The 24705-nt window shown below is 38.3% G+C and overlaps 2 protein-coding genes across 3 annotated transcripts; one reads left to right on the plus strand and one right to left on the minus strand.

Annotated features, from left to right (window-relative positions):
* Positions 1 to 1844: 1844 nt before the first annotated feature.
* On the minus strand, positions 1845 to 13667 carry LOC108052748. Of its 2 annotated transcripts, XM_017135223.2 has the most exons (6): positions 13513 to 13667; positions 8482 to 8635; positions 5246 to 5454; positions 3272 to 3405; positions 2912 to 3212; positions 1845 to 2258 (listed from the first exon to the last, which is right to left on the minus strand). In XM_017135223.2, exons 1-6 carry the CDS (start codon positions 13559 to 13561, stop codon positions 2116 to 2118), a joined length of 990 nt encoding a protein of 329 aa, XP_016990712.2. In that variant the 5' UTR covers positions 13562 to 13667; the 3' UTR covers positions 1845 to 2115. The 2 variants fall into 2 exon arrangements, with proteins under 2 accessions (XP_016990712.2, XP_044315001.1); XM_044459066.1 differs by lacking the exon at positions 1845 to 2258 and having other exon boundaries at positions 3072 to 3212; positions 3291 to 3405.
* Positions 13668 to 21505: 7838 nt separating this feature from the next.
* LOC108052749 (rRNA 2'-O-methyltransferase fibrillarin) lies at positions 21506 to 22625 on the plus strand. The gene has a single exon (XM_017135224.2). The coding sequence runs from the start codon at positions 21529 to 21531 to the stop codon at positions 22588 to 22590; it is 1062 nt and encodes a 353-aa protein (XP_016990713.2). The 5' UTR covers positions 21506 to 21528; the 3' UTR covers positions 22591 to 22625.
* The last annotated feature ends 2080 nt before the right edge of the window (positions 22626 to 24705 follow it).

Genomic DNA, 24705 nt, shown 5'->3' on the forward strand with positions numbered 1-24705 from the left:
TTTAATATGGCAGTGCTTGGTCCTGTGGGCCTTCTAAATTTATTTATATTTGTAAGTGAGCGCTAATACTATTGGAAAACCCAAAAAAATCGTAAAAGCGGATCAATAGACATTCAGAATCCAACCTTTCCCTAATACAAAATCTTTTATTGAAAATTTTAATACTTTTTCCGAAAAAATATGATATAATTATCCAGAAAAAAACCAAATGAAAATTTAACCTATTAACTTATTTGCATATTATTTTAAAATAAAACAAGAGAGAACGCTATAGTCGGGTGCCCCGACTATCAGATACCCGTTACTAAGGTAAAGGGAGTGCGAGGGAGATGGAGATAGAAACTTTGATCACGCATAACTTTTTAACGAATGGTCCGATTTGAAAAATTTCTTCTACATTTCGATAGGTATTGATAAACACAATAAAACTGCATTTTTACTTTTCCGAAATATTTAAATTTTTAAAATCGTATATAAGCGATTGTGGGCGTTAAAGGGGGCGTGGCACCTTTTTGAAACAAACTTGCGCTGCGTAGGAACTCCTAGAATCTGCATGCAAATGCCAATCTTCTAGCTTTTATAGTTTCCGAGATCTCAGCGTTCATACGGACAGACAGACAGACAGACAGACAGACAGACAGACAGACAGACAGACGGACAGACAGACGGACAGACGGACAGACGGACAGACGGACAGACGGACATGGCTATATCGACTCGGCTAGTGACCCTGATCAAGAATATATATACTTTATAGGGTCGGAAACGCTTCCTTCTAGCTGTTACATACTTTTGCACGAATACAATATACCCTTTTACTCTACGAGTAACGGGTATAATTAAACGATATTGATTTATTTTAAACGAAACTCTAATGAGTTTTTTAACATTGCAGGGGACTCGTGTCCTTTCATGTCCTTTTTCTGGCAGAGGGTAATACGCCTCAGTGATCCCTATACGTTAATGTTGAGCATTATGGACGAATCTCCAGCCGAGAAAGGCCTCAACAGCTTTTCAAAAGGGTAAAGGATTTAAAAATGCATGGGAAATGAAAATAAAATAGTAAAAGGGCAATATATTGTTGTCTGTGTTTGCCAGCGAAATAAATAAATTGAAGCACCCCTTTAAGTGAAAATGGTCTCCAGGTACATTTCCTTCAGGGTGGAAAAGCAGAATACTGTGATTTTGACTTTGATTTTACATTTGATAAATTACGTCTATGTTGGCTAAACCTGTTCTTGATTTTGATGGTAAAATCTGTATGGCATCTTAGAAATTTTCATAAGTTCAAAGCTCCAATCGCTGCTTAAAGAGTGAAATTTTCAATAAGCTATCAAAGGAACAAACCAAGATGGAACAATTACACTGTTGATATATATTGAGTCGACTTATGAAACTAAAAAAAAAACTTAAGCCTTTTTCGAATCGCCAGGGGCTTAACTTTGTTGAGCAATTTCGGCAACTGGAGGAGAATGGTGCTGGTGTTGTGGGCATTCCCTTCCAAAGCCACAAACTTGCGTATGCAGGAAGCGATTGCAATCGAATTCGACGAATTCGATTTAAAAGCGCAATGAAAACGAGACTGACGAGTCGATCGGTGGGCGGGGTATTGAATGCCTCTGTGGGCGTGGCGTACATAGCTGATATGCCCAAAGGCATGCGAGGCATTTGCCTCAAAAGGCAGCAAAAAACCAACAAAAAAATAAGTGAAACAATAAAGCGAAATGTGGACGAGAAAAAGGGGGCTCAACAACATATTTAACGGCACTTTTGCGGCTATCTGAGGGCGGCAAAGAGTTGGGGGCGTGGCTGTAAATGGGCAAAAAAAAAAAACGCAAAATGAATTCATTTGTTTGCTTGCTTGTTTATTGACGATGATTTCATTGTGTTCTTATAATTCGATTGCACACTTAAAGGCTATTTACAGGATTCGCTTGCCTAGACTTAAGTTCAATTTCCCATTGATTTTACTTTGTGACATTTAATACAATTATACATAAATATTACATTGATTTAGTTTGTAAATTCTCACGTGCATTTCAGTTGCTTAGAGCTACAAAAATGGTTAACAAACAAAGGCAGAAAAAAAACGGAAGACCGGAAACAAGGGAAAATTCATCGCGTCGCCGCCATTTTGTAGCGCGCCGACTTCCGTGCGCCATATTGAAATGTCAGCGGTGTGAAGAGTCGCGCTGCGGTCATCGTCATCGCAATTGCCACCAGCAGCAGATGTTGCACTTGTGCACTCCGAGTGGCCACTGAAACGGGAAGAGGCAAAAAGAGAGATAAAGAGAGAGAAACGAAACCAGGGGCTCAGGAGTCAGGGGTCACACTTTTATTAATTTGCGTTACAAATTGTCCAAATACGAGACCGCGATGGGACTGTCAGTCCCTGTGGAAACGTATTTATTTTTAATTAGCGGCCGCTGACATTGCGGTCGAGTGCATTAAAAGCAATGCTGGAAAAGACACATTAAACGCTAAACGTGTTCAAACCATTTTCTGGTCTTTAAGTTGCAAGCTTCAATTTAAAAAATAAGCATGTTTAGCATATTACAAATTACCAAATTTTTATTTACTAATAGCAAATGTGGTATAGAATTGATTTTGATATTTTTTATAACTTTATTTAGTTCTTGTTGATTTATTTTGGTAAGCAATATTTGAATACCACTTCATGAAAACCGTATATACATATATATATATTTTTAAACGTTGTAAAAATAGCCTTTAGAAACTTTTTATAATAATATTTTTAGTAATTAATATTTAAATTTTACAATACAATACAATATTTACAATATTTTTCAATATCTATCTTTAGGCTTGAAATGTTTTAAAATATTTGTAAAAATAATTGGAACATGTTTTTTTAATTTGTATTATATTTTCTTGATTATTGACAACTTACCGGATCTCGAGTTGATCAGCTTCTGATTCTTCTGATCGATTTCATCCCGGAAGAGCTGGGCGAACATGCTTCCCTCGCGCTGAAGATGAGGATACCGATCGACCTCCGCCACACAACGCAGTTCAATGCCAAGTCGGGCGGGTGAGATTGTCCTCTTTTGCTGGATCAGCTTTTGCAATTGTAACTGGTGGAAGCGCGGTTCGTTAGCATAGAAATTTAACTGGGAAATAATGCGACGCATGCTGTATCCATGGGCTACAATTGTGGTCTCAATGCTGGGCAGTAGATCCTCCGGGGAAACCTACAAAATTCAGAGTGTCAAATCATTTACAGAAAGATTGCGATGGGTTATACTTATACCTTTATCCCGTTGACATACCAGGTTATCCTATTGAACAGGCTGGAAAAGTCTGTGCTGCAGTTGACCTGCACGAAGTCATCGTATCGGTACGTCGAATGAAAACTGCTAATTAGTGGATTGTTTTGGGGCAAAGCTGAAAGAAAAAATATTTCTTAAAATTTACATTCAGAAAAACATAATTTAAATAATGATTTAAATTCATTTTAAATCGGATACCATTTTATTATGTTTATGTTTTTCTTTCCCAAACTAATTTAACCTTAAATCCAAAATAATCGATTTCAAAGTTTTTTGTATATTTATTATCAGCAGAATGAAAAATGTTATACTGTATATTACACGTAACATATATTCATGTTAGTATTTCGTATGATGTCGTGAGGGGTTTTGTAACTAATTTGTCAAATACTTGTATACTTCTCAAGAAAATGCATATTTAAAATACAATAAAAGAAAAGCAAACTTGTCTAACTAGCCCGAACAATGTTGAGTAAAGCTGCGAGTAGAGGCAACTGTAGTAGTATCCTTGGAGTAAAAGGAGCCCACTCACAAATGCGTGAGTGCGAGACAGATGACTTTTTCCCCGGCTGAGTGCATCGCAGCTCTCAGTTACGTCCTTAGCTAATTTTAAACGCACATTACACATGCAAATGGCGCACCTTATTTGCTCTGGTTTTTTTTTGTTTTTGCTTATGTTACTTTTCTTTCTATGTTTGTTTTTCCCAACTTCTCTATTTGCTTTTGATAAATTTTTAAAAATATTTTAGCAACAGTAGCGCCGGGGAAAAGCAGCAGAGCCCGAGGCATGGCTGCCCCGCTTCTACAAGATATTTATTTTATATCAGCGGAAAAATAGATGATCATAAAACACATGCAGAGAAACATCCTGTGGGGCAAAAGTAAAAGCGAAAATAAGAGGAAGGCGAAACGCACACGCTGCGAGGAAGAGGAGTAGGGAAGGCGGGAAAGGCGGAGGCACTGGCAGTGGCGGAGCTTTTCATTTTAGCGATATCCTTTTTAAGCATAAAGTGCTGCCGTAAATCACAGAAACGCACACACACACACACATACATACATACAGCTGTAAGGAGGAGCAGGAAGGGTGCCCTGTATGTGTGTGTGTGTCGCGGATGCGAATCACATGCATCTCTTGGTTACATTTTATGAACGCGCGCTGTTCCTCTCGCAAGCACATCCTGAATGGCTGGCTGCCTCGCTTTCTGCTGCCTCGAAGCTTATCCTGTGCGTGTGCAACACCACCCAACCACCAAACCATCCACCCACCACACCCCACTCCCCACCACCCACTGCCCCACTGCAGAAGCAGCCACTTTGCCAGCTCGTCATATATGCAAACGGCCCTGCATGTTTCTTCCAGTTTTCTTCTCCCGTTGTTTACTATTAAAATATCACGGAAATTACACATTTTACTCTGTTTATGCTGTGCAGCAGCAAAGGAAACAAGGTGGGAATACGCCAACGCAGAAATACACTGGTGCACTTTAAAAAAATAATAAGATTTTGATTTGTAGATCGCCACAGATATTATGTTTTTAATAGAACGTCAAAGTGAATGTCAAACCGAAAAACAATACCATTTATTATAAAAATTAAAGATTTAATTATTTGGGTTACCATATATTAAAAAAATTATAAAGAATAAATATTTTTTGAATTAAAGCCTAATTATATTTTTGTTAAAATGTTTTAATAGTCTAACACCATCATTGAGGTTGTACTTTTCATTTGGATTTTAAGTTTATTCTACAGCATTGAAATCATAAACTTTGGAAAATATTTTCTCAGTGCGTTCAATGTTTTTCTGCATTTGCATTGCGCTCCCGCAGATAGTTTTTGAGCACGTGCTTGGCGTTGGCGATGGTAAGGCGTTTGCCTTACCTACTGGCCCACTCTCGTTAATTTAAGACTAACAATTGGAATTGCATTTCATTACTCAAGGCCCCTCGACTTACCTTCGACGGTCATGTTGGCATCGCGTGCAGTTAGCTGGAAGTGGGGAGCATCGCCGGACACTTCGCACCTGTAGACGCCCGACGACTTGACGCCCAATAAATTGAGCTCCACGCGACAGGAGGATTCGTTGCACTCGTTGCCGTCATCGATCAGTTGCACGCCCTCCACCGCGAACGGGATGTAGGTGGGCGGGGTGAGGGGCGAGTACCTGTGAGGATTGACTGATTAATACACATACGATAAGGCAGCAGTGACGGCCCAAATAGGTGCCAAAAACAAGCTAGAACAATAATTAGCAGCAGCTAAAAATATTTATAAGTTTTGTGTTTCTGGTGCTCAATTTGTAATAATATATAATTAATTGGTTGTCTTAACCCTAAAGTTGTAAAAAATTAGTAGATTATGACCTTAAAAAAAAATACAAGTATATTAAATAAATTGTTAAATAGCTATGATATAAATATATTTTGTAATATTTTATATAAAACATATTTGAATAATTGTTGTACAACATAAAACATATTTGAATAATTGTTGCATAACACAATAAAATAAAGTGTTAAATAGGATATTGGTTGAACCATTCTTTATAAATATTTTATTTAATATTCGAAGTGCTTTTGAGAACTTAAACCTTATTTCTTTAACATTAAAAATGGGCCATATGTCACTAAAAAATAGCCAAGCTGACAGCACTTTATATAGCGGCAGTTGAGACGAGCTGGCAAAGTGGCCGCAAATTGCAAAGGGCCGCCACTCCCTTCCCTTCGAAAGCCAACTGATAATCTGCAGATGTGTGTCGTAGGCTTGGGTTAAAAGCTTTCAAAGCCATCAACGAAAACCGGCCAGGAAATGGAGGAATCGTTTCTCTTTTTCGCCACTCGCAGACAAGTGGCTTACATGCACTCAACCTTAACTGATTGCCAATGTGGGTTCGACGTGTGGAAAAACCGGGAAGAGTGGGCGAATCGGTGGAAAAAGGGGGAAAGCGGTCAGGAAGCAAGAGCTGAGGGCAGCCCTTTAATTTGTTTTGTATTGTGGATTGATGCTCATTAATCCCACAAATGCCTCAAAACATGTAAAAAGCGGAATCCACAACAAAAAGTGTTCAAGTGGAAAACTTGTCCAACGCACCCACACACACACACACACACACACAAACACAGAGGCCAAGTGGCTTTCTCCCACTACAAAAACCACATAAATAAAATCCTGGCTAAGGCAAAAAAATCGTTGCCTACTTTTGTGCGCTGCTGTAGTGTTGATAAGTCGCCTTCGAGCGCTACTTGTTAATAGCCATGATATAAAAGGGGGCGGCCAGGGATATGGGGGCGGGGCTGGGATTCTGTGCCCGATTTCGCATTATTTGCGGCTTAGGCGGTAACTGCGGCAGCAAATCAACAAATTTGATAAGCAATATAAACGGCAACCGCCGCCGTCCGATGCTCGTAACAAGGGGATTTGTTTGGGACAGAAGCTGAATAATGCTCGAGATTCTCTCTTTGGGTTTTTGTTTGGCCACACACAGAAAAAGGCAAACTAAAATACACATTCAATTAAGTTTACTTAAAAAAAGAAACGCCTGCGTTCTGTTGTTTAAAGCAAAAAATAAATTGCCAATTATGCTACTGCCTTGGGATCAACTTTAAGGATAAAATTCTAGTATTATCTGGGAATACAAATTTGTATATTTATTCAAACAAAAACCCTGGCCAATTAGTGTCAATTTGAAAACATTTTGTCATCCATGAGTTATGCCTTGCCAAAAAAGAGCTTATAGATTTTATAACTAATATTGAAAACTGAAAGTTTATAAAGCTGCAAAAAAATCCTTGAACTGCAAGCCGTTGGCAATTAGTTGCCCTAAAACGCAAAGAAAAGAAAAATGTTGCAAGTTATTTGTGAACTTCTGGTGCTCTTTTCGTTGCACTAGTGTTTGCCTTAATTTGCATTCGGCTGGCAAGTGCAAGTGGAATTGCAATTTGCCTCCAGTTGACTTTTACGTGCTGCTGTCTAATTAAAACTTTTGCTCGCCCCATGGGATTCGCTAACTGTCTCGTTCCCTTTCTTTTTCTTTTTCTCGCAGATTTCATCTGTGCGCGGGAGTTCATATATGTGATGCCCGCTGCTGTCTATGTGCTCTGCTCTACTCATTTTTAATTAAGCAAAAGAGTCTGCTTTTTAATATTCACATCCTTGTCGAAGAAGATGGCAATAATAATGTGTCTTTTTGCCACTATTTGAGGCAAGCTTGGGGTCAAACAAACCTTCAATCATAACTAGGTGCTTTTTTGGGCAATTAATTTGTTTTTCTTGTGTGGTTCGCTGCAAACGATGTGTCCATAAATAATAAATCCGGCTTAACGGGCAACACGTGTGAGAGAACGTTGAAGGGCTCATAGTTTTCTGTTTGGCCAAACATTTAAATTAATTTGCCAACACAAATTAATTTATTTAATAATTAATTGACCAAGAAAGTCGTCCGGGCCGAAAATGAGTATATTTGTGGCTGCGTGTGTATCGCATGCACAGAAAAGCACTTGGGGGTCAGAGGTCACGGGGACCATGGCCCAGATTCCCGTGCATTTGACAGCAGCGTGTTGAAATAAATATCATAAATTATGAACAGGGACAGTCGGCTTCGAAACTATCTGGTTCAGCTATCATATTATACGTTTAATAAACAATTGCATAATTGTTGCCTAATGACATCGTTGTGGAGTGCTTGTATGACATACTAAACTGGATTGGTTTCTAATTGTTTTGTAATTACCTCCTCGATATTCGGCATATCAAATTCTAAAATTATTTTAATTTATTGGTTTCATGACAAATCGCTTCGGGCAAATATCGTAGTTTAATGCAAAAAAACCAAAATATTTAAAATAAAATTGAATTTAAAATAATAATAAAATTTAAAAAAAAAATAAGAGTACGAGCTTTATAACACACTTCTGAAATAATTAGGTTATATAGTATTTTCTATTTGTTTTTCGCGTTATTAATTAAGTTTATATTATACTTATATTATATGATATGCTCTTCCCTTATATGCGAATACAGCTTCAAATTCCACATTTTATTTGTAAAAATAGTATTTCTTTCCTGATTTTAAGCTTGATTAATGATTTTGAAATAATTTCTTTTATAATAATGTAATACATTGTATGGTTTAAGTAATGCAAAAAAAAGGTTACCCACAAAAATTAATTTGGTGCATCATATCCATACTTACCTAAAAAACTCCCTTCCGTTTTTGTACCACTTAACCGAATTTAACGTGTGACCACTTATGTCGTAGCTGCAGGATAATGTCACGTTATCACGAAAATCAACAATTTGTGGCACATTGATGTCAGTCACACGTAGACACTGAATGCGCCGCACAACTGGCAGGGTGGAAATGTTGGGATTTTCAGGGGAAGAGAAGAGCAAAACAGAGGGGAGAATGTTAGTCCCATGCAGCGAGATGAAAAACGTCAGATAAAATGATGAGAAATGCCATAAAAATGGTGAATAAAAAAGAATAAATACGAAAAACTGGCAGCAAAAAGAAAATGTTTTGCATTCGTCTGCATTAAATTGAGGCATTAAACCAGTCCCACAGAATCTCGATTTCCTGTCAGAGATTGTGCGGTAATAAAAAATTATCATTTCATTCTTTTTTTGAACGCAGGGGAGCAACTTCTTCTATAAATGAAATGGGAGTTCAAAACAAAGGAAAAATCTTGAAAATCTTATTCGGCAGATCGATTTTGTTAAATAAAAGCAGACATTTTTCGCTCGGTTTTTGTTACCTAGAGATAATATAAAATATCGAATAATATAATATTTTTTAAAGTTTATGATTTTGTTATATTTCCTTTGAAATTCAGATATGGGTATTATTTTAAGCAAAATGAAAAGTTTTTTTTTATTCACTATTTCATCAAAATGGTATAACTTCTCAGTTTGTTATTTTTTATTAAACATTAATATCTTAACTTAATTTTAACAAATGGTTTTCAATATACTTCATATTCGGTTTTAGTTTGTGTTAAAAATATATATACTCATTTCTGTATAAAACATTAATTTACATTTCCCCCGCTCATTTTCATCTTGATACATTGATGCAAATTGAGAAACATTCTTAATCGCTGCTCTGCATTTTAAGCTTATCAAAAGTAAAATGAAAATGGCACGAATTAAAGCCTTTCAGGAGAAGCAGAATACGAACAAGAGCAACCGACGCACAACTCCTAATTGAATGAACTTGTAGAAATGCTGAGCACTAAAACTCAGACAGAGTTTGCCAGCAACAAAAACACACTAAACGCTGCCACCAACAACAACAATAGCAATAACAGCAATAAACCGCGTGCTGGTTTTTACAATTTGCAGAACGCTTTTAAGTGCAAACAGACAGAGCGAGAGTAAAAGGGAAAAAAAGGGAAAATGCCGGAAAAAATGGTTAATATCATTAGCTGCAATGGGTTTTTGTTGCTGCCGCTGTTGCCGCGGTGTTTTTCCAGCTCCCTATATTGCGCTAAATGCCGAAGTTGCTGCCGGGTAAAATTTTGCATAATCTTGGCCCAGTCAGTTGCTGCAGTTGAAGCTGCAATTGCAACTGGAGCAGACTGCCGCATGATAAGCAAGAAATCCGCGAGATGTCGCCAAGTGGAAGCCAACAACTTGTGCATAATTTTCGCAAATCGCAATAGGTAACAGCAGCAGCAACAGCAAAAGAAACCACCAGCAACAGCAACATCAAAAACGCGAGCAACATCAACAGCAGCAGCAGCAACAACAACAGTTCTAGCAGCAACAGTTGCAACTGCAACACTCGTGAATTTAATTTGTCGCAGTTTACAGTTGAAATAACTTGCAAGGATGTCAAAAGTTGCGATTGCCGTAGGCACCATGAGCAGAGTATTTATTTTCGGCTTGTTCGAGTTTGTTCTGCGAGGGAAAACTCTTTGAGTTGGCTGCAGCATCTGGAAAATGGGAAAACGGGCCTGACAAACTTGTTTAAACTTTCAATAGACAAACGACAAAAGTGCCTGCCTGATTCTGATTCCGATTCTGATTCGGATTCGGATTCTGAGTCCTAGCCTGACATGAGTCCTTTGAAGCATGTCAAAGCAGCCGACGAACAACAACAGGAGCAACAGCAACAACAGCAGCAACAAGGACGACAATGGCAAACACATTTGCAAATGGCAGCGGCAACCGCAGCTTAATGACAGCCGTAGAGGAAAAGTAAATGGAAAACTTCACCTGCGCGACTAACAGACAGGACACAAATGTTGTTTGCGGTTGTGTGCGTGTGTGTGTGTAAGGGCAGCCTGCTTGTATATGTAAATAATAAAAATAAGTACATCAAATACAGACAAACCAAACTTTTTTGCACGGCAATCAACGCACTTGAGTGAACTTTGCTGCCTAACAACCAGAACCAGGAGAAGAACCAACGACTCAGACTGAGGATGAAACCGAGTCGAAGGAACAGCCAAGACAGCGCATTAATTTGCTGTTGCTTCTGTGCACTCTGAGAAAATTATGCAAATAGATTTAAAGCTCGTTTTTGTCATTATGTTTATATATTTCGGTAAAAGAAAAAATAAGACATGTATACTAAATTTTTAATCTGAAATTGGGATAGTATATAGAAAGAAATATATTAAATATTATTTTTATTAAAAGATGAATCAAAGTTAAATTTTAATTTAATTTAAAAATTACCTAATTTCTATTTCTATACAATTTTATATCCATTTACTTTCCATTTAATCATAAGCAAAGCCTTTAATTCCTAAATTAAAATGGGTTAACTGGTAGCGAAACCAGAGAAGTAAGACACGCTAAAAATATGACGATTTGGAAATGGAAATCTTGTTGTGTATGATTTTCCTAAGTGTAGTGCTACTCTGGCGCAGCTGTTCGCTTGTGGCCCACAAAGCTCCGCAAGCAAAGAAGACATCTTCTCAGTCAGCTCTAATGAAAGTCAAGGGCCAAAAGCAGTTCAATAAGCTCTTCTGCTTCGAAGGCTTTGAGACCGCTTTAAGAGGGACTGCAGGATCCGAATAGTTGGGGAAATAAGAAATGTATTTTGCCTATATTCCCGGTCTGTGATCAAATCCGCTTTAAGCATTTGCCGCCGAACGAACGATAAACGCTCGAACAGACAAATCTGCAGTAAACCAAGGGAAAAGTAAGCAGCCCAAGGAGCCGGAAAAGCGGGAAAATCGAGGGGCCAGGCGTCTATAATTTGCATACAAATGCGGGGCCAACAACGACAAGTGGGACATTGGATTCTGGGCGCCAGTTTGGTTCGAAGTGGGAGTTTGTTTTAGTTTGGCTCTGGGCTGTGCTGCGGCAAGCAAACACAAATAAAGATGCTAATCTCAGCAAAGCGCAGTGGCTTCCATAAAAAAAAACTACAAAAAAGCGAGAGGAAAATCGAGCAGCTAAACGAGCAACACGAGCGGGCCAAGTTGGCCAGAAAAACGCTTGGCCAAAAAGCATGGTCGAGATTTCTCAGCTGATGCGTTGCTCTGTTGTTTTTGCTCGTGTTTCTCTGTTTTTGTCCAAATCCCATTTGGTAAGCAGCTGCAAACGCGTGAAAGTTTAAACTTGATTTGAGAGACTCGAGACTCGGCTGCAACTTCAAGTTCAGATTTGGCAAGAGGCTTTGTCAGACTCTTGGCCACATGACATGCAAGTCTCCCACACAATTTTCCGGGGGCGGAGATGTGTAATTTTTGTGTGCAAACATGGCAGAGATATCGCATCGTTTACTCAGCCTTCGGGGGCGTATGGGATACGCACACTTACTAAAATTGAAGACACTTATAAAATCGGCAATTTGTTTAAATAAACTTTATGGCACTTGGGGCCAGAGACTCGACTCACTCGGCTTCTCTGCCGCCCGTTGTAGCCAAATATTTATTTTCGTAGCAGCCAGCCACTGTTTGCAGTGAATTTTAAGAACGTCTATAAATTTTAGAAAAGTGCAAATAAAATATAGCGAGCGAGAGACTTCCTTGCCACAGTTTTTACTCAGTGGGGTAAATCCTTTAAGGCGTACTCCGGGTTGAAATTGTCGCATTTATGTTTGGTTTATGCAAATGTCCTGCCATCACAGCCGAGTGTCGTGGCATTTGTCAATGTCTGTGTCTATGTCCTTGTCCTTGCCATTTGAGGTTCCTCAAACAATGCATGAACTCGTTAAGAAGGACACTCTGCCAACTCTGTGCACATCGTTTGAAATTTTGTTGTCATTCTTTTTTTTTGGTAATGAATTTGATTTGCATAGTAAAATTTTATAAAACCACAAATACTTCAATATTCGGAGAAATAGTAAAAGAGGAAAAATTAAATTGAAATTTAATTTAAGCGACAGCAGATTAATCGCGTTGCGAGTAAGCTTCAGAATATTTAAACTGTTGACAGTAAGCATGTTTTTGTTTAATGTACCTTATAATGTTTATTTATATGTGTATTTTTTAAGTATATTTAATCATATATTGTTGCATATAAAATAATCCAATTTTATGTTATGACTATGTTTTAATGTCTCGAAAAAACTGAGATCAAATTCACATTAAAGCTGTTCAAAATGTTATGAAAAAGACTTTTTCTATTTTTAGCACAAGCTTTATTTTTAGCCCCTGAAAAAGTTTGTTTTGCAGTTTGCTTCGTAAAATATTTTCCTATCCACCGTGTTGCCCGAGCAACAAAGAAAAGCCGCAGTGAAGAAAAACACGGCTTATCTTTGTCAGACGCATTAAAGCTAATTGAAATTATTATTTTTATTTCGATGCCAAGTTCTGGCCGTCTCGGTTCATTTTGCTTTTCATTGGGCCATAATTAAAAGTGTATTTAAAAAACAATTTCGGTGGCATAAAATTAGCATAAATTGATGCGGTCGAGGTCGGGTCAGAAGAGAATATCGGACGGGGTGAAAGGCGGCGACACCCAAACAAACACATTTATTGCTATGCTAATTTCGTGTTCGGGTCACACAGAAGCCAAATGCACAAAAGAGGCGACCGGAAACGGAACAGCCTAAATGACTATGCCATAGTGCTCCTGTGTTTTTGTGTGTGTGGTGTGAGTGTGTGCGGGATCCACAAAGTTGCCGACATCATGGACTTTGTCGTAAAAAAGGTTTGCGGCGGCTTGCCAAAGGATTAAAAGCAAAAGGCAATAAAATGAAAAGTTTCAAATATTTTCATTATTACGGCCGTGGACGGCGAGTCCTGTGGCCAGGACTTTAACTTACCCAGCAGCATGTGCACGCCCAGCTGCAGCAGCCAGCGGCCAAGGTCCATGGTGGGCAGTCGCCTTTAAAGTATCCAGCTGATTTCGATCCCGCTCCCCGGCCACATGGAACAATATCGCAGGACGCCGGAGGACGAAGCGGACGGGAAAGCGGGAAACTTTGCTCTTTTTGGCCAAACTCAATGGCCGGCCATATTTTCTATTAGTCCAAACTTTTAGGGGCAAAACTTTTTCTGCTCTACGCGCCGCCTCTTATGATTACATCGTCGTCCATCTACATAGATATAGTTTCGATATCGATAAATGCCATTGACAGGTCAGCGGGCCAATGAGCTAGAAAAATAAATGGGGAATCCTTGTTAGCAAAAAGAAAACGTTCGCATGGCTATTTTGTTTTAAGGTTATTAAATTTGAAAACTTTTTTGGCGTCAAAGCACAAAAAACATTCATCGTCGAACATCTGTGCACAGGGAAAAATGGAATTTTAAAGTAATTTGTGAATAATATAAATCCCATCTAAACCTAAAAAAAAATGAATATTAAAATAGAGTTTTTGAAAGAACCATGTGATCGCTTACATTTTTCATGCAAAAACCACCGCTAGCATTACTAATTAGACCTATAAAATAAACATTTTTCTCGGTGTAAACTCCGCCCTCACCCGCACATGACAGACTTTTGTAAAGTTTCGGTTTGGCTTTTTATTAAACTTTTCTCGGATATTTTTTTCGCTTTCATTCTGTTTGGCCACTGCATTTGTTTATTGTCATTGTCAGCGTTATTTAAACGTTGACAGTTTCAAAAATTCACCGAGGTCCAACAGAGGGAATAGCAAAAAAAAAAAAAATGTTCAAAAATATAGCAGACAACTTTGTCTGCCTCGGAAGCCAAAAATTCCCATAGCTGGCCAAGGTCCAGGCAAAATCTCAAAGTCTGGGTAACAGACATCCTGGCCTCGGCAGGACGCTTCGGGCTTTGTGGCACAAAGTCCTTTAATGCTCTAATCAAATTGTGGCTTCTTTTTTGTGGGCTTCCCTTGTTAATGTTGTTGTTATTGTTGCTGATGGTGTCCTCATTGTTTTGGTTTCATTGACGCGTTTATTAAAATTACCGTGGCAAAGTTTTTGTTGCGGAACGGCACTTGATTTTTAAAAACAGACAGACACCCAAGAGAGCTGCTGCTAAAAATATAAGTTAGACTTGCAGGCGTCCAAGGAATCTGAATGAACAAATTACAATTGCTATTGGTACAGACAGGAAAGCAGAAATGTCCAAACGAAGGAAGAAACAACTGCAAAGTATGTCAGTTAAATATTTGATTATTATGTCTAAATTTAAATCAATGAGAAAACTACTGAGCCAAGCACACCTATTTTTGAAATAATTAATTAAAGGCGTAAGAAGAGATAAGGTAAAGTTGAATAATTACGGTGAAATCAATATGTTTTTTCAACAATTTGCTGCTGGCAAATGAATAATAAGAAACAGTAACTATAGATACTTTAATTTACACTTTAATCTGCCAACAACTGCTGAGCTGCCGGAGCATCAACGTCAAATTGGGTGAAAGAAATGTTAAGGAAGAAAAATATATATCTGATGGAAACGCTCATAAATTCAAAATGATTATTCAAAGCTTTATGTTTGTTTTATTTAAGCTGTAACTTGTTATCTTCTATTTTTAGCTGAGTAAGCAAACAAAATCATTGCCAAATCGGAAAGCGAAATGGCATTGTTCTATCCTTGAGGCGAGTCTAAATACTTGTTAATTGAATTATTTTTATTCAATTTATATTGCTGATTGACAAGATCTTTTTGTGCAATAGATGTCAGGCAATACAAATATTTGGACAGGAATATGATTTGCAATTCCCCAAGCCAAGAATGCCAGTCAAACATGCACACGACAGATAACAAAATCAAATCAAGGACTCAGGCAAATGCACAAAAATTCTTTTCACATATTACAGACACAACAATCGAAATGGCTCCACTGAATCTCGGATATTTGAATTGATTGTTGCAAAAGGAGTATATGCTTATGCAATTAGACAAATGCTTTGTGCTGACTTGCTTTTGAAAAGCAAGGACTTCTCCCCGAGGTTCTCAGACATCAAAATTCCTCTGTCTTCCAATTACAATTTAAATATCAAATTAATGGCAATACCGACTCGTACTTAACATTTCCAACTCCATCTTCATTACCATTACCATTTCCATTGGCATTTGCAGTTGTTCGGCATATCAATTTGCTCTCAATTTGTTGTGCATTAACATGGCGTATACGCAACATGTTTCCCATCGACGAAGACAATGTCAAGCACCCACACACGCACACACATCTGCATAACCCTAAATGGAGCACACGCATATACACACACACACAGGCACACACGGCGAGAGTGAGAGAGCGACAGTGACTTAAACAGCTCTGCTTGAAGCTGAGTTAATTACTTAATGGCAATGTAATGTATACACATACATAATTAACAAACATTTCATTGACTGGCTTAAATGACACACATGCACACACACTTGCCCTCTTTTTTCTGCATACATACCCTTCTCTTTCACTCCGGCTGTCTAAAATCTGCACTGACTTCTAAAATATTTATGTGCTTTTCAGCCTGCCACTGCAGCTGCATTTTCTATTTTGCCATACAGGCCGATTTGCATAAATCCATAATTTCACAGCATGAGCGTGATTATTTTCGTATTTTTTTGTGAACTTGTATTTATTTGAATTGGCTGGGGAACTTTAGTTATCAGTTTTGGGTTTCAGATTGCTGTGCTCGTTTGTTGACGCCGATTAACAACAACAGCTGAACCGTACCGCTCCGATCGGCAGCGTTTTCCCTTCGTACCGCTAAGGACAAAAGTTGCCGTGAAACTGACTCCGGCCTGCGGATTCCGGATTCGGGATTCTGCCTCGGATTCTGGGCAACTCTTTGATGCCGTGGATATACTTTCGCAGGAAAACGCAGCTTCGTTTTCGGTCGGAAATTCCGTGTGGAAGAGAGATAGAGTCCTTTAAGGAAAGAGAAAATAACTGCCGATTTCGTTGGGCGCGGTACGTCTCTTGGATTTTCTCTTGCTTCTGCTTTTAAATTTTTTGGAAGCTGTTTCTGTTAGTTTGTGGCTTTGTAGCCACTGTAAATGACATTCGATGTTAGGCTTATAGAGTGGAGACTTTTTGCAGATACTCAAAGGTAACAGGAAATGTTAAATGCAGCATATTGCTTAAGCTTAACAGACAGTGCTATGTAAAGTCTACCTCGTAGCATAGAAATTTTAATTCCTGATAATTTTAAGAGTGTTAAATACATATTTTATGAGGTTTTTTTTATAACACGTCCTAACCTCTTTTGAATTTTTAACGATATACATTTTTTTCAAGTGCATACTTTAAAAAATGTTTTAGGAAAAAGGATATCCCATGAGCTTATGTAATTATGAACAAAAATGAAAAATTTACTAAGTTTAAAGTAATAATTCCTAAATTTCTTATGGAATTTTAAAATTTTGTATGCTTGCTACAACACAGCGTACTCTTTGGAAAAAAATTGGCGGATTTTTCCGAAATGCGAAATATAAAACAAATAAAACAAACAATAAAAAAGTTTTAATTTCTGAAACCAAGTACTTAGTGCTGCATTAACCCGCGGCCTTGTGCATTGGAGTAGACAATTGAAAACTGCATTCCCACCCAATCCTGGCGATGTGGCGGCCAAATCCTATTAGCCACATGCCAGTCCTTGTTGCTGTTGGTCGCATTTTGGCCGGCAGAAATGGCGGAATGCATCCTGCAGCTTAAGCTGCAAAGGCAGTTGAAGTCGCGGTGGAAAAGAAATAGAATTTCGCCGGCAAGCCGCTTAGTTTCTTATCGATTTCATTTGTTGTGCCTGAAAAGGGCTGGGGCGGGACATTTGGGGGAACAAATGGCAAATGGCTGAAGTTATCAGTCACTCGCAGAGTTGCAGCTGCTGCTGCTTTTGGCAAGGCCAAATCGGGGTTATCTCATCCTGTTCGCGATTCTGCAGCTGAAGCTTCTGCAGCTGTCAGCCTGGCTGATGTTAATGTTGTGCTGCGGCTTGTTGTACTCCCGTCATCCTGATAAAACACACTCCCATTGTTGCAAACACTGGGAGAATAGTAAATCTTTAAAGGATTTGATATTATATGTTTTTTATAAAGAATAAAAATATCAACAAAAATATTTCCTGTTATATTAAAACAGTGACAATCTTCAGGAGGAGTGTAACAAGATTTGTCTTTCATTAACGCTGTCAGAAAATTACAGGGCAACTTAATGCTCTCGATTTTAACATAATGGGTTGCAAGTTGATGGTTGAATTAAATTGTGTTAAAAATAAAATCAACTCAAATCAATTCAAATGCATTTTCCACTCTGCTCGGCTGGCAATAATTAATTTTTGTAAATTGCCGTCACAGCCATTGGGAGCTTGTTAAAAATCAATAAAGCTTATGGGCTTAATGAGCTCAATGAGCGCGCTAGGTGAAGTGCCACGCCCTCGCCGTTCGTCCACATTAAGCTGATTTAATATTCAAGTATTTATCGAATATATTTCGCACACTTTACCACCAACTTACATTGCAATAAACCGAAAATATTCGAGCATATTTATTTAATTTCAGGCATTATTGTCGCCTGTCCTCAACAGGGATTTGTACTAGGTCACGAGGAGAGCTCGTAAACTATGTGGAACTATGCATAAACCAACTATGCATTGGATCGCCTCAATAAATAAACGAATATAAAAGTTTAAGTCAATTCCATGATATTTTCGTTGGATTAAGGATAAAAGTTAAAATTAAGTTCGATGGTTGTGGGATATATTCAATAATTTTTATCATATACTATATTTCTAATTTAATTTTTAATTTTTTTTGGTGTTTTGTAGTACTTTGGGCCGACCCTCGGATGTTGCGCACTTAATGCCTGAAAAATTGATTAAAATGTGGATCGAAAAGCATGCCGATGCGATGGCAAATGTATGACCACCGCGATTTCCCCCCGGTCAAAGGCCATTCTCGTATTTTTCCGTTGTTGTCGCCGGCGACACTCTTGCGGTAAAGTTTTTATTTTTGCTTTTTTCTGGCACTAGCTGCATATCCGTAGATGGCACGTGAGTTTTCCATACGAGGCGCATGACCAAGGGACTAATGGCACTCTCACACACTCGCACACTTGTCACGTGTTTGGACTACAACAAATATGCTAAAAATGTTATGCCAAAAGCCATGCAGGCGATGGAAAAAGGGAGCAGGGCATTTGGATTTTGCATTTTACAGCACCCGAAGGCAGCGCAGCTGCTAAACTTGGCGCCGTTTGTTGCCATTTGCGAAAATGCGCGCGAGTATTTTAAAAATGCATTCCCCCACCTTGCACCAGCCGAATAGAACCCATTCCATCCAACTTCCTCCCATTCCGCCCGTCACGTTCTGGTCAGGTTAAGCAAGCTAAGGAGGAAGCTGCTACAGTAAAGCTTTTGGCCAAATGATACTGAGCGGAAAGTACCACTAAACGCTTTGAGAAAATGTTTTTTTTTTTAAAATATTAAATTCTGATCATTCCAATCTATTATTTAGTGTTATTTAGTGTCCATTAAAATTGTGAAAGCTGACACCATTTTGAATGATATTACATAAGATTTTCTTAATTCATTATATTCTTTTATTAAAGTTCCTTACCCCTGAAAAAGAGTTAGTAACTTAAATATATTTTTTTTGTGACACGAACTAATATTTTTATGTTCTTTACAATATTTAAATGGACAATGAAAACTTGTATGTCCTTGTTAATTTTTTAATTTTTGTTAATCTGAGTAAGCATACTGTTTATTTAAAAAAGTAGCCAAATCAAAGACAATCATGGTCACTTCAAATAAATAAATCTATTTAACACGTTCCATCAGAAAAAGTTATTTATTTACATAAAATATTAACGAAATATACAGAACTTTATCTTAATATATTAATTAGTTAGGAATAATTTATTTATATTTTCTAGCGATGGTTCCCCTTTTTTTCGAGCCGTGTCATGCATGCATAAGGGTTTGGCTATGGTCTGCCATTGGGGTATGTGGTGTCCTTGCGGTTCCCAGCGGGTTAATGGAGTTGCAGCAGACTTGTCGTGTAGGTGGTCCCAACATGGCCAAGAACTGCCCACTTCCGCCCGCTGGATAAACTTCAAACATGATCGGGCGAAATTTACATTGAGCCAAAGTTTGGCGGGTGGGGGTGGCTAAAAAGTTCTTGGCTCTTGATTTTTCATGAACTGCCGTCGTCTGGCGCTCGGCGGCTCATTATAAAGATGGGGGGTTCTTATTTTGGGCACTTGGCAAGACGCTCTCCACATTCCTAGGCAAATACTCGTAAATAAGCAGCCGCTGTGGCAACAATAATGCTACTATACTATTGTCGCTGCGCCCAGAAGTATGCAGCAAAATGCGAAAAGCGAGAAGGAGCCGCGGCAAGTTTATTAAAAATCTGAGTTTTCCCCGCCTTTCACCCACGGCCCCTGGTGTGTTATTATTGTTTTCCTTTTCTGGCCTTTCTTGCGCCTGTTTTATTTCGTTCTTTCTTTTTTTTGTGATTTTTTTCGACGTTGGTTTGTTTTTGTACCCTGATAGTGGGTATTTTAATTTTTCACTTAACATATTTTTGTTATAGTCGGTTAGATATAATGGATAAGAAAAGTTATTTTGTTATAGCTGGAATGTTTGTTTAAGTAATTAAATAAACTAGGAAAATATACATTTTTGAAGGTAATTTAAAGGTAATTTTTCTTGGTTAAGTTATGTGGACAAACTTTTATACCAAGAAAAATTTCCTTTAAATTTATTAAGTGTTTAAGTTCTATAAAGCATTAGAAAAGTTCTATAAATGTTCTCATGTTCTGAGGTCCCAAAAACAAACAGTTCCTGCTTTGAACAATTAATAAAATAAAAAATTAAAAATTTTTTTAAATTAAATTTAAAATTAAAATTTTTTATTTGCATATTTATGAGGCCATTTTAAGATTTAAAAATTCATTTAGAATCGAAAATTTATTCCACACAATTTCCCATTTGATTAAAAGACTAATTAAAAGAGTAACGAAAAATTCGGCTTTGAAAAACAGTTTTTTTTGTTTATTTTTTACTGTACCACTTGGCCAGGCTAGCGCTACATGCACTTGAGTTTCATTTGCTTGTTCGCCAGAATGGCCCCCTTTCGCCGCCTGGCCCCCCACCGACCTTTCCGCCCCCTCGCAATGTCAGAGAGTGCATTAAAAATTGTAGTGGCCCGAAAAGTTTTATGTACATTGCCAGAAAAAGAGGGACAGAGGGAACCAGCGAGCGCCAAAAGAAAACCACAACAAAATGAAGTCGAAATGTTGCTGCCTGCTGTTGTTTCGCCAGTTGTTCTTGTTTTTGCCTTGTTCTGGGCCATTATTATTGCCCATGATGTCGTTGTTGTTGCTGCTGATGCTGCTACTGCGGTGCAGTTCACTTTGTTAAATTATGTGCAGCATTTGCGGGTACACTTTCTAGACGCGCCGAATCGACTGACCTTTGCTCACCACCCACCCAACGTATTTCCCTGAGAATTTCGTGGCGAAAAAAATTAATTATTATTCGCATAAAAACTCGGCCTCAAGAGTGAGTTATGAATACAATTTATAGTGTTTACCATTTATGCATATTCAGTAATGAGCAATACATAGGCTAGCGCTTACGTGTTCAATTATTTGTAAAATGTAGTATATCTACGGGTCTGTAAAATGCATAAAACAAATAAAATACAAGTAAATAAACATGGTTTGCGGTACTTGGAAGTAATCTTTAAATTTCTTCTGATTTTAAGACTTAAAAAAACTATTTTTAAATATACATTTCCTAAAATGGAATCCTCTCCATCTTCTCAACCTGGGGATCCACTTCAAAAACTGATCCCAGCCTAACCGATGTGGTGATTATTCCGTTCCGACTGGCATCTGGAAAGGATCAATCTCATGAGCAAGGAAACCAACTCCAGGCGGCGGCCACGCCCAAACAAGCCCCGTGGAGGAGGTGCTACTGCGAAGTCCACTCAGTTTGAGCCGCAGAAGATTGCCGCCAAGACGACTGCTAAGACCGCAAATAAGACCTCAATTAGGGCGCCAAATCATAACTCTAGCAAAATCTCTAACAAGGATTTAGCAAATATTTCAGACAAGATCTCAGCAAAGGATATTGAATTAAACGAGGGAACTCCGTTGGAGCCTCAAGATAAGGTTCAAAATCAAGTCAAAGCTCAAATCGAAGGTCAAATTCAATGCCAGGAGATCAAGGTGGAGAGCAAGATTATTATTGAGAACACAAACGGCATTGAACCGCACCGTCATTACGGCGTCTTTTTATCACGCGACCGCTTCGATGCCATCCAATTGCTCACCCGGAATACGAGCTCCAGTACGGATGATTACGGGGAGCACAGGATAGTTTCGGATTTTCGGGGAAAACGCTGCGAGTTTCGGGCCTGGTCACCCTTTCAATCCAAATTGGCCGCCGGAATTATGGGAGGTGCTTCCGAATTGCACCTGCGAAGTGGGTCAAAAGTGCTTTACTTAGGTGCTGGCTTCGGACGATCGGTGTCGCACATCTCGGATATTGTGGGTGAGTCCGGAGTGGTCTATGCTGTGGAACAGGGTCCTTGGGCGAGTCGTCAACTGGCGGCTCTAGCCAGTCGCCGTCCAAACATTGAACCCGTAATTGAGGATGCCACCATGCCGTATAAGTACCGCCATCAGGTGCCCGCCTGCATTGACATTATCTTCTCCGATCTGCCGCAGTCCGAACAGGTTAGATCGCTGATGCTTAATGCCAGGCATTTCCTCAAACCAGATGGTCACTTTGTGGCCTACTTCCAGGCATCTAATTTAAGTGGTGGAGTGTCCAACAAGGAGGCATTTGCCACCGAGTGTCAGCTTCTCAAGGAACAGCAGTTGGAACCAATCGAACAGGTTCTTCTAGAGCCTTTTAAGCCGGGCTACGCCCTTGTTGTGGGCGTGTCCACGCGAAAGAATGTGTCTTAAATTAAAGATAGTTAAATAAATTTAATTGCTTGCTAGACCAACACTTTTCTCATTCCTATGCGAAGCTTAATTAGATTTCAAGCTATTAAGTTCCATAAGGTTTCTCAGTTTGAAACATACTTTGTGCTTATCATTAGGATGACAAAACCCTTTAGAGGCTTAACAGTTTACTTTACTTAAACTTAACTTACTTAAAACAATATTGATCAAAACTGATAATTAGATTCTAATCTAATAATTACCAGCGTTAAAAGAAATTCCTAAATACCTAAGATTGTGCCACACATTTTTGAATTCACAATGAAAATATAACTGAAATATTATTGAGTCAACAAGGTAAAGAAAAGATAAAAATAAACACGAATAAACATTGATTAAGCATAAGGCTTAAAAATAAACAAAATATTTCTTTAATAAATAACTATAAATTTGAGCAAAAATATAACTTTAAGTAAGGTTGGAAAAATTTTCCCAGCACTTATGGTTTAACAAATCGTTTTTTATTAATATTATATTCATTTGTGTATCCATTGAATAATTATAACAGCACACTGTGCACAAAATCGAATTAATCTGAAATTATTTATGCCTCAGTGACGAGTGCGAATATATCACCATATTAATGAAAATAGCTTGCATATAATTAATAAATTAAGTGAAATGACTCACCCATACAGAGGCAAATAAATGCGTATAGATGTATATGAGAAACTATTGCCATGAAAAGCACTCGATTGACTAAATCACTTTGATTTGGGGTTAATCAAATATTTTTTTTCGAATTAATATATAATGAAATTATCGACGGATTGCTTTTTCATGTTATTTCTGTTCTTAATTAATAGCAGATTTCAAAAGGTTTCTTTTTATAAACGCTCGCAAGGATTTTTTATAAAAATAATTTGTTGAATGTTGAAATTTTGTTTGATAAATATTACAAAAACAAAGCCAAAGATTAAGTATCTAAAAAGTATATTAAATATGTTCAGTTCCATTAATATAATTTGAGAACAACTTATTTAAAACTATCTTGGCAAGCCGTTTAAGCCGCTTTCATATTCATAAATTCATTAATTCATAGGTAAACGGATCTTAATAACTTCACCAATGATTAATGGATAGCCCTTGAGCCAAGCCTCGATAATAATCTAATTTAACATTCATCATATATCACGCATTCAGCCCGCATTTAATTAGAGGGAACAGTTTTAATTTAATTAGGGATTACAACTAATAAAACTTTTTCATTTCGCTGACTCGGCTGGATTCGAGCACAAACACCATTTGTTCAAACAAATGCATGGCAAAATCTTAATTAACCTCGGGGTGCAGAGCATAAACCAGCGCCCACCCATCCTATATGTATATACGTATGGCTATATGTACGATGTCTATTACGCGAGGGTCTCGAATGAAAGAAGGCAAGCTGAGCAAATAAAACTATGTGTGTGTGTGCGCACATATTCATTTTGTATGTTGCGCACTTTATTCCATCTATCCCAAAGACAAAACCAGTCAGTTAACCAGCACTCCCAGACACCCCAGTCCATATCCTTACGTATATCCCCCTTGTTTCCCCGAACTCCTCATCCTTCGCCATGTGAAGCGAAAATTTCGCTGCTCGGGAATTACATTAAGCGTTGGGCATAATAAATTATTCCGTATGATATGATTCTGGTACATGATAAGCGTTTGTAATTTTAACTGTCAGTTAAATGAGTAAATGGCACAGAGTACCGAGTGGGGAATTCGGGGGGGAGATACGAGCTCGGCATGGCAACGATTTAGAATACTTCATATTTATCTTTTGTTGGAAACTTGAACATTTGTGTGCGTAAATAAAAGTTGAGCGTCAATATTTGCCAACCTACACACTCGCACGGATACTGTACTAACACATGCACACATGTGTAATTACAACTCAGCGGTGGGCGGTGGGTGGTGGGCGGTGTGACAAGTACGTGACTATAATCATCGCGATTTTGCCACTGCCACCGCCTCATAATCTGCACAAGCGCCACGCCCACCCATCCAGCTGACCCAAAACTCCCGCCCTTCTCGCATTTCCCCACCCTCCCCCGTTCAAAAAATCCCCTCCGCTATTTGCTTTGAAAT

Source organism: Drosophila rhopaloa, unplaced genomic scaffold (assembly GCF_018152115.1).
Source record: "Drosophila rhopaloa isolate 14029-0021.01 unplaced genomic scaffold, ASM1815211v1 contig_178, whole genome shotgun sequence".
In the NCBI taxonomy this organism is placed as follows: domain Eukaryota; kingdom Metazoa; phylum Arthropoda; class Insecta; order Diptera; family Drosophilidae; genus Drosophila; species Drosophila rhopaloa.

What these genes read in the sequence shown, in the direction of transcription:
- LOC108052748 (XM_017135223.2), bottom strand. Translation starts at nt 13,561, where the DNA reads ATGGACCTTGGCCGCTGGCTGCTGCAGCTGGGCGTGCACATGCTGCTG. An exon ending in GGGCGTGCACATGCTGCTGG is followed by an intron (nt 8,636 to 13,512) that starts GTAAGTTAAAGT and finishes CCACCCTGCCAG; the next exon opens with TTGTGCGGCGCATTCAGTGT. An exon ending in AACGGAAGGGAGTTTTTTAG is followed by an intron (nt 5,455 to 8,481) that starts GTAAGTATGGAT and finishes CAATCCTCACAG; the next exon opens with GTACTCGCCCCTCACCCCGC.
- LOC108052749 (XM_017135224.2), top strand. Translation starts at nt 21,529, where the DNA reads ATGAGCAAGGAAACCAACTCCAGGCGGCGGCCACGCCCAAACAAGCCC.